Genomic DNA, 18,497 nt, shown 5'->3' with positions numbered 1-18,497 from the left:
TGTGTAGAATTCATGTCGGAGAGACACTTTTATTTATTTATTTATGTTAGGCAGATTAATGAACACAAGAAGTATACATGTATCTACTACACTATAGATTTTACATTACATATTTTTTTTCTTAAGAGTGGGAAGAAGGTAGCCAGGCTGGAGCCACCTACTGCCTCTGCTCAATTTAATTTCTCTCCAGCGACTAGGTCACGAATCAGAATACACTAGAAGTTCGCAGAAACCCTGGAAGTGCAAGTTTGGGCACCAGCCAATAAACAAAGAGCCATACATTCTGTGTTGGCAACGATTCCCAAGATTAAGGATTTAAAGCCAGAACAAAGAGAATGTTTGGTGAATTTCATCAAGGGGAAAGACGTTATTGTCCTTCTTCCTACGGGATTTGGGAAAAGCTTAATATACCAGTTAGCCCCACTAACGGCGCATTACATATGTGACTACTAAATAGCACCGATTGGTTAAATGATTAAAAGTACCCGCCTTCTGTCGAGCGAACGAATTCTAACACTGCGAGGTCAGACAGTTTCTACGAAGTGAAACCGGCTGACGAATCAGGCTAGGAAGAAGGTGCGCTATGTAACTTTTTGTTTAGGGGTCCGTCACCTGCTTGTTTCTATGGATATATTATTGCTCTGCTGGAATGTTCCACAGTATGACATTAAACAGCTCCTTACGTTTAGACCATACTTTTATTCAATTACAGGTGGTTTTATAACTTTAAAATACCTAAAAAAACCCAAAAACCTGACATTCTGACTGTGAGCGAGGTCGCCTCTCCACAAATCTGACCTGTAAGCTGGTCTAGTATGGTCTCCACTAAGATGGAAAGGTTTAATGTCATACTGTGAAACATTCCAGACAAAGTAATAACATCTCCATGGAGAAGAACATGTGATGGAACCCTTCACCTGAAAACCTACACAATGCACCTTTAACAGTTTTTAGTTTGAGTTTTCAACAGTTTATTAAAATGTTCAGCAAAATGTCTCTCAAACAATAGTTGCAATATTATCCCTTCTAATACACCTCCCATCTCACATGTCACATATTTTTATATCTCCTCTGAGTTCTCCCGTTTCCCTGTTGTATTTCTCAGATGTACTGCCTGTTGAAGGAGTGGCCGTCCATCCGCCCAGAACAGGCCATGGAGCTGTTGGACTGTAACTACCCCGACCCCATGGTCAGACACTTCGCTGTGCGCTGTCTCGACAAATATCTGACCGATGACAAACTCTCCCAGTACCTCATTCAACTCGTACAGGTCAGTCCAGACACTGGGGTTTATGAAGCAAAACAAAAACATTTGTAACATGACTAAAAGGTTCAGATGTTATTGTGCACATTAAAGGTGCAAAGTGTAACTTTTCAAATACTTCTCTCTGTGAAGATGTTATTGATTTTTCTGGAATGTTTCACAGTGTAGTATTAAACCAGACCAAGTTACAGTTCAGATCGGTGGAGAGGCAACCCCGCTTACAGCCAGAATGCCTGTTTTTCTAAGTATTTTTGAGCTATAAAACCAACGGTAGCTGAATAAATGTAAGGGAGAGCTGTTTATTGTCATACTGTGGAACATTACAGGCAAAGCAATGACATCTCCATGGAGACAAGAAGGTGACGGACCCTTTGCCAGAAAAATTGCGCAATGTAACAGCTTTATATTGCACCAAGTGGTAATTAAAGATGCCTTAAAATGTGAAAAAGCAGACCTACTTCATTATTCACTGTGATTAGTTTGTGAGCGCTTTTCATTCAGTGACTAGAGTAGATTTCTATCAGGATAATTTTAACAACAACAAGCATGCTAACAACTCACTTCCTGGATCATGGAGGATAAAACGTATATGTCATATGACAATATATCTATACTGGGGGGAAAACAAATCTGACTTTATTACATACATGAAAAATTGGCACAGGCCCTTTAATGTTATCTTATTTTTCACCCCACCACTTTCTGATAAATGACTATATTTATAAATTCTACTTCTTTCACTAAATTACATAAGATACAGAAGATCATCAAGTGGTCACATTTTTATACAGCGGTTTTCCACTTTCAAGGCTCTCAAAGCGGTTTACAACAAGGAACCACTCACCCATTCACACACACATTCATACACCAGTGTACACAGACACTGGGGGCAAGCTGGGTTAAGTGTCTTGCCCAAGGATACAACAACAGCATTCATCTCTGGGAGCTGGACTCATACCAGCAACCTGTGGGTCAGTGGATCTCGACCTTTCAAACTTCAGATCCATTAATAACAAAACTACAAACTGATCTGTCACTATGTTGCAGTTCATGTAAAATCATATTGTAAAATCATTGAATCCCCACATTCCTAGTTTGAAAAAAATCTTACATCTACTAAGTCACTGTTTTCTGCTGTAATTCTTGGTTGAAAAGTTGATGATTCTGAATCTGCTGTCTGTAGATTTAGTGTGTCTCCTCTGGTCTTAGGTTCTTAAATATGAGCAGTACCTGGACAATCCTCTGGCCCGTTTCCTGCTCAAAAAGGCTCTGACCAACCAACGGATCGGACATTTCTTCTTCTGGCATCTCAAGTAAGCACCCACTCGCATACATGTTTGTAACGTAGTGTTGTATTTTCTATTATTTTGTATTATACTGTGACTTTTTTCTAAAATTTCAATGATATTTGAAGAAACTTAGGTACCATTTTTCTATAAATAACTACACTTTCATTAGCCTTGATAAAATACAGACAAAGACTTAATTCATAGTAAAGTAATTATTATAATGGAATGATTTAGGCTTAGTAACTGCTTATTAAAGGTCCCATATTATGTAAAATGGACTCCTGAGTAGGGCTTCAACAATAACCGAAATATCGTGACTTTGTATCGTCAAAAGTCTCACAATAATATCGTAGACTGTCACAATATATCGAATCCCAATTTCCTTTGTTGAAATGCAGGTTTTATAGTAGCAACATCTTATAAACATTGGGAACTACATATCCCATGATTCATTTCAGCACAGACAACATGACTGTATATGTTTTTTAATTTAATTCTTGGATTATGACGGAAATAATTCACACCAAAATCTTGTCATGGTATGTTAAAAGCAAAAAAGTGTCCCATTTATACAGTTATATTAGCCTCTTGAGAATATTGCAGTAAATATGATACCATGAGATGCATATCGTGACAATATTGTACCGTGAGATTTTGATATTTTTACATCCCTACTCCTGAGCTTTAAGCCATACTATAATGTTACCTCCTCAAAAACAGACCTAGAGTTGTGTTTTGTTTCATTCACACAGGTTTGACTAATCCTTTTTAATTAGTCTTGTCAACATCTCCAAAGCTCAAAAAGTCTGTTCCACGTTATGACGTCATGAAGCTGTAGTTTTCAAGTTAACAGCTCCTTTTACCTTTAGTTGAGTAGATAGAAAATTCTAGACCTGAAATGATCCAAATTATTCTAATGAATGTGTATGGAGTTTAAAAACACAGTAGAGCACTTCCTGTATTACCATATGACATCGCAAGGTGAAACAGAGTGTTTTCCTTTTGAGAGAGGGACTCAGCATAACTAAGTAGGGTTTTTGGGTGAAACGTGTGAATGAAACAAAACACAACTCCAGGTCTGTTTGTGATGAGGAAACAACATTAGACCATAGATGAATGGCCCTTTAATGGGTTTTTTTAGGATATCAGTGAAATCCTTACTAAGCCTGAGTCATTCTTATAACAATTTCTTCATTATGAATTCAATCTTTGTTCACACTTTTTAAAGGCTTATTGAAGTATAATTGTTTTACCAATATCTACATTTTTGTCCACCTTGGCTGAAGCAAGTTCCTACTTTGTGAATTCTGTGACAATGCCAATAATTCAGATTTTTTTTTTGCTTGTGTTCAGGTCAGAAATGCACAACAAAACAGTGAGCCAGCGTTTCGGTCTGCTGTTGGAGGCGTACTGCCGGGCCTGTGGGATGTACCTGAAACACCTGAGTCGACAGGTGGAGGCTATGGAGAAACTCATCAACCTCACAGACATCCTCAAACAGGAGAAGAAGGATGAGACGCAGAAGGTTAACAGCTAAGAGACAACTGAAGGAGATTTATTTTTATGCAGTGGTTTTGGACTTAGACAAGCTTTATTGATCCACAAGGGAAATTACTTGGGCACAGTAGCTCACACATCACAATATATTATAATAACAAAGAGAAAACACAGCAGTAGCAGTTGCTCCTATTTGGACAGATCAGATTTAAAGAGCATTTTGGAGCTTTTGATCATATTGCAATGTTTATCCAAAAACATGTTTGAAGAGGTGTTATATTATCCATGCATGTTTGAGTAATCTAGTGATCTTGCCCAGGTCTTATTCAAACCCTTGTTATGGTTAGCAGTATGAGCACGAGCCTGTCCAAAGCTCAGTCCACAAGCCTACACCACCCATGCTCGTATACAGCAGTTTTGCATAAATATTCTAAAGCATGATACAAAACAAAATACTACAACTTCAGAAACCTGATGTGATGTGCAGTAGTTTCTTTAAATACATGCATAATCTGGAAGGTAGCTTTCATACATTGTAAAAAATATTGGTCCCAAGACTGATCCTTGTGGAACTCCCCATGTCATTTGGACAAAGATTTGACTTCACTGATTGTTACACTGTTCTCGTCCCTCCAGGTAGGACTTAAACCACAACAGAGCTGCGGAAAACGTTTTAAATGAGTAGAAATTAAAGTCCACTACTGTATCAAAGGCCTTTTTCAGGTCTAAAAACATTGCACCTTCAACATTTTCTAAATAAGTAAAATTCCCTGTGTCTGAAGGTCCAGATGCGGTTTCTTGTGGATCAAATGAAGAGGCCTGATTACATGGATGCACTGCAAAACTTCACCTCCCCTTTAAACCCTGCTCACCAGCTCGGGAACCTCAGGTAGGACCCACTCAGGAGATACCAACAGACTATAACAGGACTGGACTTATGTTGTGTTCATGTGACATTATCATTTTCTACAAAGTCCATAGTTTAACACTGAGCTGGAGGACAGATCAGAACACAGTGGTAGAATTTAGCTTTTAACTGTAAAAATGCAAATGTTATGACCTGGTTTATGGTTAATATCTGTGTAATTACTTGGCCTGTCCACGTGAATCAAAAACTAGCACAAACTCAAATGTTTTTCTGTCGGGACTAAATTAACGTAACTGAAATTATTTGCCAGTTCAGACCCAATCCCTAACAAAATATCTACCGTATTTTTTGGACTACAAGTCGCTCTGGAGTATAAGCTGCACCAGCCAAAAAATGCATAATAAAAAAGAAAAAACATATACAACTCGCACCAAACTATAAGTTTCACTTTTTGGTGGAAATTTATTTTATAAAATCAGAGACCAGGAACCGACATTTCATCTTGAAAGGCAAGTTCTAGTAATAAGAATAGAATAAAGAACAACAGACTGTTAACGTCACATATGAACAGTTCTTCAGATAAACTATAACATAAAGACAGAACAGAACAAGTTTACCAAACTCTCCATCTCACTCCAAATCACTAAATCCATTAAATTCTTCATCCTCAGTGTCACTCCTGAGCAACTTTGTGAGCTCCGAAGGTAAACTATAGATCTGTGAGGTAAACAGAGCACCGCTTCCTCTTCTGTGTCGCTGTCATCAGACTCGGCATCAGTTCCAGTTAGAATTATTCTGGTCTTTCTGAATCCCGACAGGATGGTTTCAGTGTCACTGAAGTCCAGGCTTTGTCCATTCTTTCAGTGACTTCCAGGAAAGTTGCATGGTGCATCCTCCCGGTTGCCGTTAAACTATGTTCTCCATCCCCGCTTTCCACCAGTCCCTCACAAGTTTTTCGTTCACTCCAAGATTTCTTTCTGCTGCTCGATTACCCTTTTCAGCTGAATATTTCACTACTTGCAGCAGGACCACGGCTTTTTCTGCAGCAGACATGTGCAGTAGGGCGTGAAGTGACAGCTGTACAGGAGTAACAGATACTGACACGCAAGCCTAGAGCTTTCTCTCACGGCTGTCAGTGTGAAAATTGTAATATATAAGTCACAGGACAACCCAAACCATGAAAAAAGTGCGACTTATAGTCCGAAAAATATGGTATGCTTAAAACTGCCATCTGTAATTAGATTGGCTGCCCTGCCCCTGTTGTACTGTATTTTCACATATGACCACTAGATGCTGTCAATGTTAGCAGAAGTGAGGGGAGGGAGGAGGTGGGGAACAGGTTTCACATGTGCCATTTACTGGTGAAAAAATTCTTAAAAACTTACCAATGGAAACATGAAGATGTGTGCATTTTCAGTTTGGATACTTCTATACAAAAACACACAAAAAACAACTGGAAATTGCCTATAGAGTTGAATGTTATGAACATAGCCTGTCTCTGGTTGTCATGGTTACCCACTGGTATGTGTGTGTGTGTTTGTGTGCGCAGGTTGGACGAATGCAGGATCATGTCGTCAGCGAAGAGGCCTCTGTGGCTGAACTGGGAGAATCCTGACATCATGTCCGAGCTTCTGTTTCAGAACAATGAGATCATCTTCAAAAATGGAGATGGTAAAGAAATACAAAAATACCTCCAAATGTTACCTAAAGCTTGAGGACTTTACTAAGATTTTTAAAAAGTAATGAAGAGGTAGGAGAGTACTTGAATCTGATTCTATATTCAGCAGCATTTGGTTGAAGCTGTAACTTTTCTGCTTGTCCCATGGATATGTTAATGTTTCAACTTGAATGTTCCACAGTGATGTATGAAACTTGACTATCTCCATGGAGACAAGCCAGGTTGACTCAGAAGACTGTAGGGATCGAGGACTAACCTAGGAAAAAAGACTCATTTATTAGAACATTCCTAGTGGAAGTTAAACATTAGAAAAATTATACTTAAAGGTGCATTGTGTCACTTTTCTGGTGGAGGGTGCATCAAATATTTTTCTTCAAGAAGATGTTGTTGCTTTGTCTGGAATGTTTCACAGTATGGCATTAAACTTTTCTATCTTCACGGAGACCAAACCAGATCATGATACAGGTCAGATCTGTGGAGAGGTGACCCTGCTCACAGTCACAGTGCCTGTTTTCGTAGGTATTTTTGAGTTTTAAAACCACCTGTAATTGAACAAATGTAAAGTAGAGCTGTTTAATGTTGTACTGTGGAACATTCCAAGCAGAGCAATGATATATCTATAGAAACAAGTTGACGGACTCCCAAACCGAAAAGTTACATAGTGCACCTTTAAAAGAAATCCATGAATAACAAGTCAGTATAAAATAATGGCGGCAAACCTGAGCAAACCACTCAAGAAGGGGTTTAAAACTGTAAACCTGTAAAACTACTTGCTTTTACAATTAGGAACTATGTTTACTTCACTGAGAAACTCTGTCTTTTTTCAGATTTGCGTCAGGACATGTTGACTCTGCAGATCATCAAAATCATGGAGAACATTTGGCAGAACCAGGGTCTTGATTTGCGGTACCTTCACTCACAGTTTTACCCTGTTTTATCCCCTGTCTTTATCCTTCCATCTCTGTCTTCATGTATCTAATCCTTCGTCCTCTCTGCAGGATGCTCCCGTACGGCTGCCTCTCTCTGGGGGACTGTGTGGGGCTGATCGAGGTGGTGCGTAACTCTCACACCATCATGCAGATCCAGTGTAAGGGCGGCCTGAAGGGGGCGCTGCAGTTCAACTCCAACACGCTGCACCAGTGGCTCAAGGACAAGAACAAGGGCGAGATGTGAGCATTTTATAAAGGGCTGATTCCACTACATGTGTGTACTGAAGCGTGTACACAGCTGCATGTGGAGGAGTCAGCCTGAAACCTCTCTTCATTTCAAACGCTGTATTACACAAAATTGACTCTTGTGAGCTTTAAGTTATGTTAATGTTGTAACCTTATCAAAAACAGACCTGGAGTTGTGTTTTGCTTCATTCACACATGTTTGAGTAACACTTTATTATTAGTCTGGCTACATCTCCAAAGCTCCAAATGCTCTGTTCCTCCTTGTGATGTCATGTACTGGTAGTTTTAAGTTTTGTTCAGTAGGTTTTGGAAATTGAAGGGCTAAAATGATCCAAGTTATTCTGGTAAAAAGTTTAAAAACACAGTACAGCACCTGAACCATAAGACAAGGTGGAATAGAGCGTTTTCTGTTTGAGAGAAGAGCTCCTCGCCTAAATCTGCAGGGTTTGTGTGTTAAAATGTATGAATGAAACCAAACACGACTCCTGGAATGTTTGTGATGAGGAAACAACATTATAACATAGAAAATAAGAAATGTAATTCATCTTAAGAGGTCAAATTTAATTCAAGGTCATAGTTTATTTTGTGGATCTTATAAAACCTGTTTGTATGACTGTTATTTGGGAGTAGTTGTTGAGTGCCCCCTCCTGGTGTTTGCAGGTACGACATGGCAGTGGATCTGTTCACCAGGTCCTGTGCTGGCTACTGTGTAGCTACATTTATCCTGGGGATTGGAGACAGACACAACAGCAACATCATGGTCAAAGATGATGGACAGGTGAGTGCCAGGGGACAGGACTGTTTTTACGCTTGTCAATTATGCTCATTAAAATGCAATTTAGATTGAACTTCAATTCATCTTAATTAATACCAAACCAAATTGGTCTGATGAATCATTTCAGCCTTACAGAACAGAACCCTAGCCTGTCTCTTCTCTGTTGCAGCTGTTTCACATTGACTTTGGGCACTTCCTTGATCACAAAAAGAAGAAATTTGGATACAAACGTGAGCGAGTGCCCTTCGTCCTGACGCAGGACTTCCTCATCGTCATCAGCAAAGGCTCCCAGGAGTGCGCCAAGACCAAAGAGTTTGAGCGGTTTGTGCAGATTAGACTTCAAATGCTTTTTATTTTACATCACATTATTATCAGGAGCCACTAGAATAATAAATAAATGTAAAAGATAAACAATAAGAAACAAAGTAGTAGTAGTAAAGAAAGAAAATATTCCAGTTTCAGTGGAATATGAATTTTTCCATTGGCATCGTATTTATAGATGAGTGAAAAAGACCTAATTCAAGCTTTCAACATAAACACTAATTCATTCAAGCTAGTTTGAATTAGTTAAAGGTGTACTGTGTTATTTTTTTAATGGACCTGCTTGTCTCTATGGAGATGTTACTGCTTTGCCAGGAATGTTCCACAATAAAGCCATAAACTTATCTTTCTACATGGAGCCAAGCAGGTCAGTTAAAGGTCAGATCTGCGGAGAGGCGCTTACAGTAAGAGTGCAATAAACCTTATCCAGCTTTTTTTGTGTAGTACATTTTACCAACGCAAAATCAGCCCAGAGTCAGCGCAGCATCAGTAAACACAAAATAGCTAAGTTTAATGTCATACTGTGGAGCATTACAGGTAAAACATTAACATCACCATGGAGACAGTCAGGTAGCAGACCCTCAACAGTAAATCTACATTGTGCACCCTTTGAGATTGTTGTGTTGCAGCGCACAAAGATGAATTGCGTGCATATATTAGAGCAGATCTTATAACAAGAATAATGCACAGACTTTATACAGCAGCTTTGAAAACACTCAAAGCTGTTTACATTACATTATTCATTCAGTCGATACTTTGTTGTGGTAAGATGTTGTTATAGCCACTACTTCCCTATAGACTATGGAAATGTCTGCTGTAAATTGCATCTGTAACCTCTATGCAGCTGGTTGTGTTGTTAATTTACCAGCCAGAACAGCATCATCCTGTATTTTAAAGAGTCTGGTTCAATATCCCGGACAATTACTTGGAGATTTCTGTGTTTATGCTAATGCCCCTGTCACACTGTCACCGCGTCTGTCTAATTGTGTTTTTTTTTTTCTGTGCAGTTTTCAGGAGATGTGCTATAAGGCGTACCTGGCCATCCGGCAGCACGCTAACCTCTTCATTAACCTGTTCTCGATGATGCTGGGCTCTGGGATGCCTGAGCTGCAGTCCTTTGACGACATCGCCTACATCAGGAAGACTCTGGCCCTGGAGAAGACGGAGCAGGTGAGAGGAGCAGGGAGGTGTATGTGGAAATGTATTCACACACAAACACACACGTACGCACACATAACATAACATACATACGCACACACGCACACACGCACACACACGCACACACACACGCACACACACACACACACACACTGAGCCCAATGTGTGGCCTATGTCTAATTAGTGTAGACACTTAAAAGTTAATAAACATATGTGGTAAATACTAAGTGGATTACCGTATTTTGCGCGTTATAGGGCAGTCTGGATTATAAGGCGCACTGTCACTGAACGGTCTTTCCGAACTTTTTTCACATATAAACCACACCGGACTATAAGGCGCATTAAACGAAACACAACAGTTGGATAAATCAGTCAAACTTTATTTAACACGTTCACAATAACTCAACTTTGTTCAATTGTAACGCGTAAAAAAAAATACTGTCTGAGACGCTAAATTGTTCTTGTATTCACAATAACTCATAATTGTTCAAACAGTTGGGCGAAGCATCCCTCTTGTCATTATCCGAGTCAGTGTGGTTACTGTTTCCTGACAGTTCAGTGATGATTCTGGTCTTGGTGAAAACTCAGACCACAGTTGATACTGATCCTTAGTCCAGGCGTCCACGATCCATTGACAGAGTAAGTCGCTCGGCGCTGTCTCTCTGTCTTGGTGAATGTGTGTTCGCTTTCTCTCTTCCACTGCTCCCACGCAGCTCACACTTTCACTTTATAACAGCCTTGAGTTTAAGCGTGTCTAATGACAGGTGCATTTCGATATTAAAGGAATCACATATGTTTTACTCCTGATGCTCCTGACTACGGGAGCCGTAATGCTGCAAGTAGTGCGGCTTTGTAGTTTACTAAAGTCGTACGAAGACACCCCTATAAATTCATTTATATTATCAGATTATTATATTATATTATATTATTATAGGGCGCGCAGTCATTTTTTGATTAAATTAAAGGCTTTTAAGTGCATCCTATAGTGCAGAAAATACAGTTGTATAGTGTGTATTGTATTTTATAGGCCTGACAAATCTCCCAAGGGCTACACTGTATTCATTATTCATTCAAACAGTCTTCAAACAATGTTCAGTCTATGTCATCACCGCTTTCCAGCCACCAGTGTGGGTGAAGTGTCTTACCCAAGGATACAGCAATGTCCTTCGGGTCTTGCACTTTTATCTTTGATCACTGTCACCTCTGCAAATATATATTTATTTCGCTTTGGTAACTGATAATCTTGTGGCTATACAAGATTTATAATTTAATTTCAAATCTGTTTCCCAAATTAAAATTTTGTTTTTGGACAAGTCTTGAAAATATATGGAAAATTTACTCAGCAGGTTTTGACAGTTGAGCTCTACTATTCTGCTCTTTTCTAATGCTTACGTTTGGTCACTAGGAGGCGCTGGACTACTTCATGAAGCAGATGAACGACGCTCATCATGGAGGGTGGACCACCAAAATGGACTGGATCTTCCACACCATCCGACAGCACGCACTGAACTGAGCTACAGCGCCCCCATGAGGGAGTCATCTCAATCAGCACCAGACCATCAGATTGACATTACACTACAAACAAGGGGGAGACAAACACTAAACACTGCACTAAAACACTAAAACAACTCTCCCTCCTTGGAAATTTTAAAAACTTTAACATTAAGTTTTAAATTGTATTGAGTGGTTGTGTTTTAGACAGTTTATTACCTCCAGCCGATGACATGGGAAAAGAAGGAGCAGGTGAATCAGGGTATGAATTGTGAGCGGCTAGAATCAAAACTTCTACGTTGGCTGCGCAATTCTAAATAGTCAAAGATGCACTATGTAGCTTTTCCTGCTCGTCGTTTCCATAGAAATGTTGTTGCCTTTGCCTCGAATGTTCCACACTATGGCATTAAACTGATCTGGCACGCATTGTTAAATTTTAGGAAATAAAAACCTTGAAACTTGTTACAAAAAAACTTATTTAACTTGTAATTTGTCCTGGTGGTATTATCTACTGTTTCCATGGAGATCAGTAAGGTCGGTAATGCTTAATGACATACTCTGGAACATTCTGGCAAATATTCAAAGCAAATTCATCCCCATGGAGACAAGTGGCAGAATTGTATGAACGAGATAAAAAAAAATACGAATCAGGACTTCATTTTAAATTATAAAAATGGTTAATCCAATCAAAATAAATAAAAAAAAATTAACTTTTAAATATTTATTGTTTCATCGTATACAAGCCAGCCAATAGGAGCTTGCCCCCTGTTCTCGCTTGTGATTGGCTAACGCTTGATACCAAACTTGACAGTAACTGGCACTTTTTGTTCATTGTTATTTATAATTTTCTATAGATTAAAACATAAATATAGAAGTAGGGAAGGTAAAAGTGCACTATTTAACTTTTTCCACTTGTTTATCGCCATGGAGATGATATTGCTTTGACCTGAATGCCCCACAGTATGTCATGAAACTCCACCTTGCATTTATTTAATTACAAAAATACACTGAAAAACATGTATTCACAATGGAAATAGATCAGTTTAATGCCATATTCTGAACTATTTGAGCCAAAGGTGGTGGACTCTACAATAGAAAAGTTACTTAGTGAAGCATTAAACCATTCTGTATCCAAATAACACAAGTAGTTCAACTATTTTGTGTAAATGTGCCAATGTTTTATAGATATTAAGCTACTGATAGGAACGTCTGAACAGGTCGCTCTGCCTTACTGTGACTAAAAGCAATTTGCACTTTAAATAGAATAGTACTGAAGATAACGTGTATTTTTTAATTAACTTTCAAATTTGCAAGTTGCCATTTATTGCCTGTTTTGCTCCATTTTACAACAATTTGACAATCATCAATCTGAGGTAATACACTGTCTAAAAAAACAACACTATTTTCTGATCTGTGTTCTAATGTTGTTTCCTCATCACAAACAGACCTGGAGTTGTGTTTTGTTTCATTCACACATGTTTAACGCAAAAACCTGCAGATTTAGTCTGAGATTTTCTCTCAGTAGAAATAGAAAACTGTCTGGTCCACCTTGTGATGTCATGTGGTAATATAGGAAATGCTCCACTGTGTTTAGGGGCGCCCAGTACGTTGATTGCGATGTACCAGTTGATCGCTGAGGTAATGCGGGTAAATCGCAGTGTCTTAGTACTCGTCCTGGACTCGATCTTCGACTTGTACTCGGTATTGTCTCTTTCGCGAGGTCTGACACTTGACAAGAGCCGCTGCTGTTCGTACTAAACTTGTGCCAGCATGCGGGAGTGTGCGCGGAGTCTCACTAGAGCCTGTGTGTTCATTTGGAACCCGCAAATTACAAACACACACACGCTCCCTTCGCGCTTTCTTGTTCGCAACAGCGTGTGCCCTCGTGTACCAGCGTGTATCACAGGGCAGGTTAAACTTTTTTAAAACATTCTACCTGTCCATCGGCCTCACATCAGCACACCGCTCCTCACGTTTTCACGCTCTCTCTCCTCCCTATCAGCACACACAGGCTTCATCCTCAGTGCGCTGATTAAAAGAGCAAGACAAAATGCGAAGCAAAAACTAATCTTAATTTATGGTACAGTGTTGGCACAGAGAAGCCAACATCTCAGAACAGATCTACTGCGACGTGGCTGAATTTGCCTAATAAAAGTGCACAAATGCATCTCTATTTGTCACAATGTGCGTTTGGTAAATGTGCAGAGGTACACATCACCGTAAAACCTGTAAGAGAATGGAGCTCCAGTTAGGAACTTGAAAAACAGGTTTAAAAATTCTACCCACTTCATTCACTTTTTTCACAGTTTTGTGCATAGTGCCAGTAGAAGTTCTCTTAAAGGGTGAGGGTTCAAAAAAGGGGCACAGGGTGTTTCAGTGCACTACAGTTTGTTTGGCTTTGTAGTAGGTGGATCATTTTGACACGGTCATTTTATAAGTAGCTCACTTGCTGAAAAAGTGTGGGCACCCCTGCTTTACTAGAATCATTTGGATAATTTCAGTCCGGGAACTGTCAGTCTCTATTAAACTAAAGGTAAAATGTAGCTGTTAACTTGAAAACTACCTCTTCCAGACATGTGTATTAGCAAGATCAAGTAATAGGAATCAGGACGTCTCGACACTTCATTTTAAATTAGACAAATGGTTAATCCAAGCTGTTGTCATTTATTTTGGTCCAAAACAGAAACGGGTATCACAGCGTCCTCCTCAGATGCAGCAAGAAAACAGCTCATGACATCACGAGGTGGAACATTTTAAGCTTTGTCGATGTAGACGAATAATAAAGAATTACTCAAACATGTGTGAATGAAACAAAACACAACTCCAGGTCTGTTTTTGAGGAGGGAACAACATTCTAACATGGTTTAAAGCTCACAAGAGTCAATTTTGCGTCATATAGGACCTTTAAAACTAATTAAAAAATAAACTTTGAAGTAACCGTCCAGCCAAGGAAATCCTGCTGCTCCGAGGAACAAGAATCGCTGCTGTTTACGGAAAAAAGGGATGAAAAATAACTTGGAATTATGGAGTTTTTCCGGGATCGTGAAGGCGGCCGTTTTGAACTTTTCCTCTTTACAAATGTGACATGACTCTTTGACTCACGGTGAACAAAAAAAAAAGACTCAAAAACTGCACTTCAAACAAAATTATGACGAGTTTTCGAAATTATTTATGAGAGACACTTGTTCATTTTGTAAATATCAGATTTTTTAATTTGTGTTTAACATTTTTGCAGCTTCTAAAAACTACATTTCCCTTTTTATTATTGATTCATTTCGAACTGCTGAGACTCCATTTTGTATTGTACAGTGTTATATTGAACGTAGCTCTTGTGCAGCTCATCTGACAGTATCTGAATCTACAACAGTCAAAGTGCCATTCTCTCTCTCTTACTATGTAGAAATCAGGATTTTATCATCACATCTCAACACTTATGATCCAGTTTAAAGGTGCATTGCGTAACTTCTCGAGTGGAATCTCCGCCACCAGTTTGTCTCCATGGAAATGCTTTGTCTGCTTTGTCTAGTACAGGGGTGTTAAACATACGGCCCGGGGGCTGGATACGGCCCTCCAAGACCTTTAATCTGGCCTTCCGCTGATTTTCTACTAAAATATTTTTATTATATGTTAAAACCTGAAGACAGAATTAGCCATTTTTCGCCCCCCATTCACAGTCAAAACCTCTGATGTGCCCGCAGACATGCAACTAAAAATAATAGATTTACAGTTACTACCTTTGTGAGCAGGTTTTCTCAGTAATGAACATTAATAAAACAAAGCTGCGCTCAAAGCTGAACACACAACACACAACACACAACACACAACAGACAAACACCTGAATGACATTGTGAAGACAGCAGCTCCTCAGGACATGGTGCCTGATGTTGATGCACTTGTGGAGGCTAAAAGATGCCAAGTTTCAGGAGCAAAAAGAAAGCATGACTAAATTCTATGAAATGCATACAAGTTCATGTTAAAACATTGTGCTGAAATTGCATTTTTCTTAAAGTTTCAGGTTGTTCATAATATTATAATATTTTGTAAAAGTAAGAGTTCATCAATTAAAAAAGATTTCTGTAATAGATTTGCGTTTCTCTGCACAAATATTTGAACTTATTGTTATTTTTGGGGTTTATATGTCATGAGTTTTCTGATCCGGCCCCTCTGGGATCAAAGTAGGTTGGATACGACCCCCGGACCAAAATGAGTTTGACACCCCTGCTCTAGAATGTTCCACAGTATAGACTAAACCTACAGTATCTATCACAAGGGAGACAAGCAGGTTACAGCACTACGCTACGTTACAGGACAGATCTGTGGAGAGGCACCCCTATTCACAGAATTATTATTGTATTTATGAGCAATAGAGATACACGTAATGAATAAATGCTAGATGGATATGTTTAATGTCATAACATGGAATATTCCAGGCAAAGCAATAACATCTTCATGGAGACAAGCAAATAGCAGACCCTCCAGTAGAACAGTTGCACAATGCAGCTTTAAATGTCGGTATAATAGTAACAGTAAGTACCGTATTTTTTGGACTATAAGGTGCAATATCAATAATGTTGAATTCTCTTGTCTATTGTCATACATAAGATGCACTGGATTATAAGGAGCATGAAGCGAAACAAACGGGCGACACTTGAGACTGATCCTTAGCCCAGGCGTCCACCATCCATTGACAGCTCATGGTGTAATTCGCCCGGCGTTGCCTCCCTGTCTTGGTGAATGTGGATTATGAATGTGAATGTAGGTGGATCATATAAGTTTTTTCTTTTTTTTTTTTCCCCTACGAGGACGACTCAAATATACATCAGGTAATAATGTGTTTAATTCAGCTTTGTGCACATTTCTTTACATTTTACAGAAACAAAACTTAAAAACACATGACTCATTTGCATAAACTATAAGCACTGAAAAACAGCTCGTTCCTTGTGCGCTGATGCGGTTCAGCTTCTGTCGGACTAAAGGACACGACTCCGCGAGGCTCCTGACTACAGCAGCCATAATGCTCCAACAATCCATCAAGCGGTGCAGCTTTGTAACTTACCAAAGTCGTACTAAAACATTTTGACAGATTTTTGAGCGCCGTGTACCACATAAAATCAGTTCGATGTCAGTAAGCACAACCAGAATTAATACATAAGGCGCACCAGATTATAAGGCGCACTGATGATTTTTGAGAACATTAAATGTGCGCCTTATAGTCCAAAAAATACGGTAAATAAACCAATGGAGATTTGAAGGTGTTAACTACTGGAGTTAGACTTCGCTCAAAAGTAGGACTGCTCTTGCCTGATAAATCCAGAATAACATCTCTCTGGATTTGTGTTTTTGATACTTTGCAGTGACATCATGCTGGAGGTGTTCTTTGGCGACACAGTGCACACATTAGCAAACACAGCCAAAAACCTTTAAGATAGTCTGGAAAAAAAAAAAAAAACTAGCTTGTGACTCTAATGTTATTTGAGAGAGCCTTATTTAATCATAAGAAAATCAGATCACTTATTGTAGTTCCTACTAAGTCAGTTCTTTCTGGTGTTGAAAGTCCAGTAAAGCCTCAGACAGAGCAGTGCCTCCAGTTAGCATCACACCCCCAGAGAATGTGGATGACATCAGCCGCAAAGTATCTGTACAGAGGGATGTCAGTCTGGTCACCACTCCCTCCGTCGCACCTCGAGTTAGAACCAAACATGATCCACAGCCAATCAGATTTGTTTATTTCAGTGCCGCATGTGAAACGAAGGAGCTCATTGGTCACACGCGATTTTGAACAAAAAGACATTTCTCTCACCGCAGATGAACACTTTAGTGCTTCGCTCATTGTTTCTGCAGAAATCTGTGAGGTTTTTCAGTCCCTAGTGATATTATTTTCTTGTTTCTTATTTTTGTCTCGATTCGGACGGACCAATGCCTGTCCCTGATTGGCTCAACCACCTGTCAATCACGCCCATTTAAACTCTGGGAGATTCACCAGTGACCAGACTCACATCTTTATAACGTATCGGAGAAGTGTGTATTGTGGATCCCGGGCAAGAGCTTTTGAGAAAAATGATCACAAATCTCAAAGGAGCAAGTATTTAGAGAATAAAATGTCCAATGCAAAGAAGAAAATATTCTGTCTTTTTAGAGGAAAATCTTGTTTCTGTAGTTTAGAGCTCTACAAACTCTGAAATGCATGGGATTTTTGTATTAGTTTATCAGTTCATATTTCAGTCTTCACTTCTTTACAATGTGTTTACAATGAGCCCTCTAAACTGAATCCTACTTTTTATTTACCAACATTGTGAAGCCCTACTCCTCCCTACATGATTCGTTTATTCATTTAATTCACAATTTTATCTTCCCTTAACTCAGACTACAGTGTGTTAAGATGGTAGCTTTTTAAAATTGTCTATGAAGGTGCTGCTGCTTGCAACGAACATGGCGTATTTTGTCAGTTTCAGTTTCGATCCCGATCTCTGTTTTTGCCCATTGCCACAAAATGATACTAAAAACCAACGTAACTAAAATGCTGCGTTCATCTGCTCCACGTCACTTTTTGAATTGAATTTTGTATTAATTTTTAAAAGCGTTTTGAGTTGATAGACGGGCAGTAGGCCGGGTGAAATGAGGGTGAAGAGCGAAGAGAGACATTCAGAAAATTTGCCGTAGAATGATAAGCCTTGGACCAATTACGAGTGTTGGAAAAAATGAATTCTTAAAGGATTCTCGATTCTATATCTTTTCTCAAAGAAGGTGCACTGTGTAACTTTATGGTTGGGGGTTCCATCACCTGCTTGTTTCTATGGAGATGTCATTGGAATGTTCCACAGTGTGACATTAAACAGCTCTACTTTACATTTATTCATTCATAGGCAGTGTTGGGGAGGTGACTTTTAAAATGTAATCCCCTACAGATTACAGATTACATACCTCAAAATGTAGTTTGTAAAGTAATCCATTAAATTACTTAAAGTGAGTAATGTAATCTGA

At 39.1% G+C, this 18,497-nt stretch overlaps 1 protein-coding gene across 2 annotated transcripts in view; it reads left to right on the top strand.

The window, feature by feature from the left end:
* The window catches only part of LOC110160467 (phosphatidylinositol 4,5-bisphosphate 3-kinase catalytic subunit alpha isoform-like), an 86,673-nt gene extending 69,037 nt beyond the window's left edge, over positions 1-17,636 (top strand). For both annotated transcript variants that reach the window (XM_020925112.2, XM_055164417.1), the window contains exons 17-27: positions 1,106-1,270; positions 2,474-2,577; positions 3,907-4,078; positions 4,833-4,939; positions 6,468-6,589; positions 7,424-7,502; positions 7,595-7,765; positions 8,432-8,549; positions 8,716-8,867; positions 9,875-10,037; positions 11,431-17,636. In XM_020925112.2, the coding sequence (XP_020780771.1) occupies positions 1,106-1,270; positions 2,474-2,577; positions 3,907-4,078; positions 4,833-4,939; positions 6,468-6,589; positions 7,424-7,502; positions 7,595-7,765; positions 8,432-8,549; positions 8,716-8,867; positions 9,875-10,037; positions 11,431-11,538 (1,461 nt within the window). In that variant the 3' untranslated portion in view covers positions 11,539-17,636. The remainder of the gene's footprint in view (positions 1-1,105; positions 1,271-2,473; positions 2,578-3,906; positions 4,079-4,832; positions 4,940-6,467; positions 6,590-7,423; positions 7,503-7,594; positions 7,766-8,431; positions 8,550-8,715; positions 8,868-9,874; positions 10,038-11,430) is intronic.
* The last annotated feature ends 861 nt before the right edge of the window (positions 17,637-18,497 follow it).

The sequence above is a fragment of the Boleophthalmus pectinirostris genome, unplaced genomic scaffold (genome assembly GCF_026225935.1).
Source record: "Boleophthalmus pectinirostris isolate CB_2022bp ecotype Guang Dong unplaced genomic scaffold, ASM2622593v1 HiC_scaffold_7, whole genome shotgun sequence".
NCBI lineage: Eukaryota > Metazoa > Chordata > Actinopteri > Gobiiformes > Gobiidae > Boleophthalmus > Boleophthalmus pectinirostris.
Note: the sequence above shows the minus strand (reverse complement) of the source record. Positions and strands in the feature narration are given on the sequence as shown.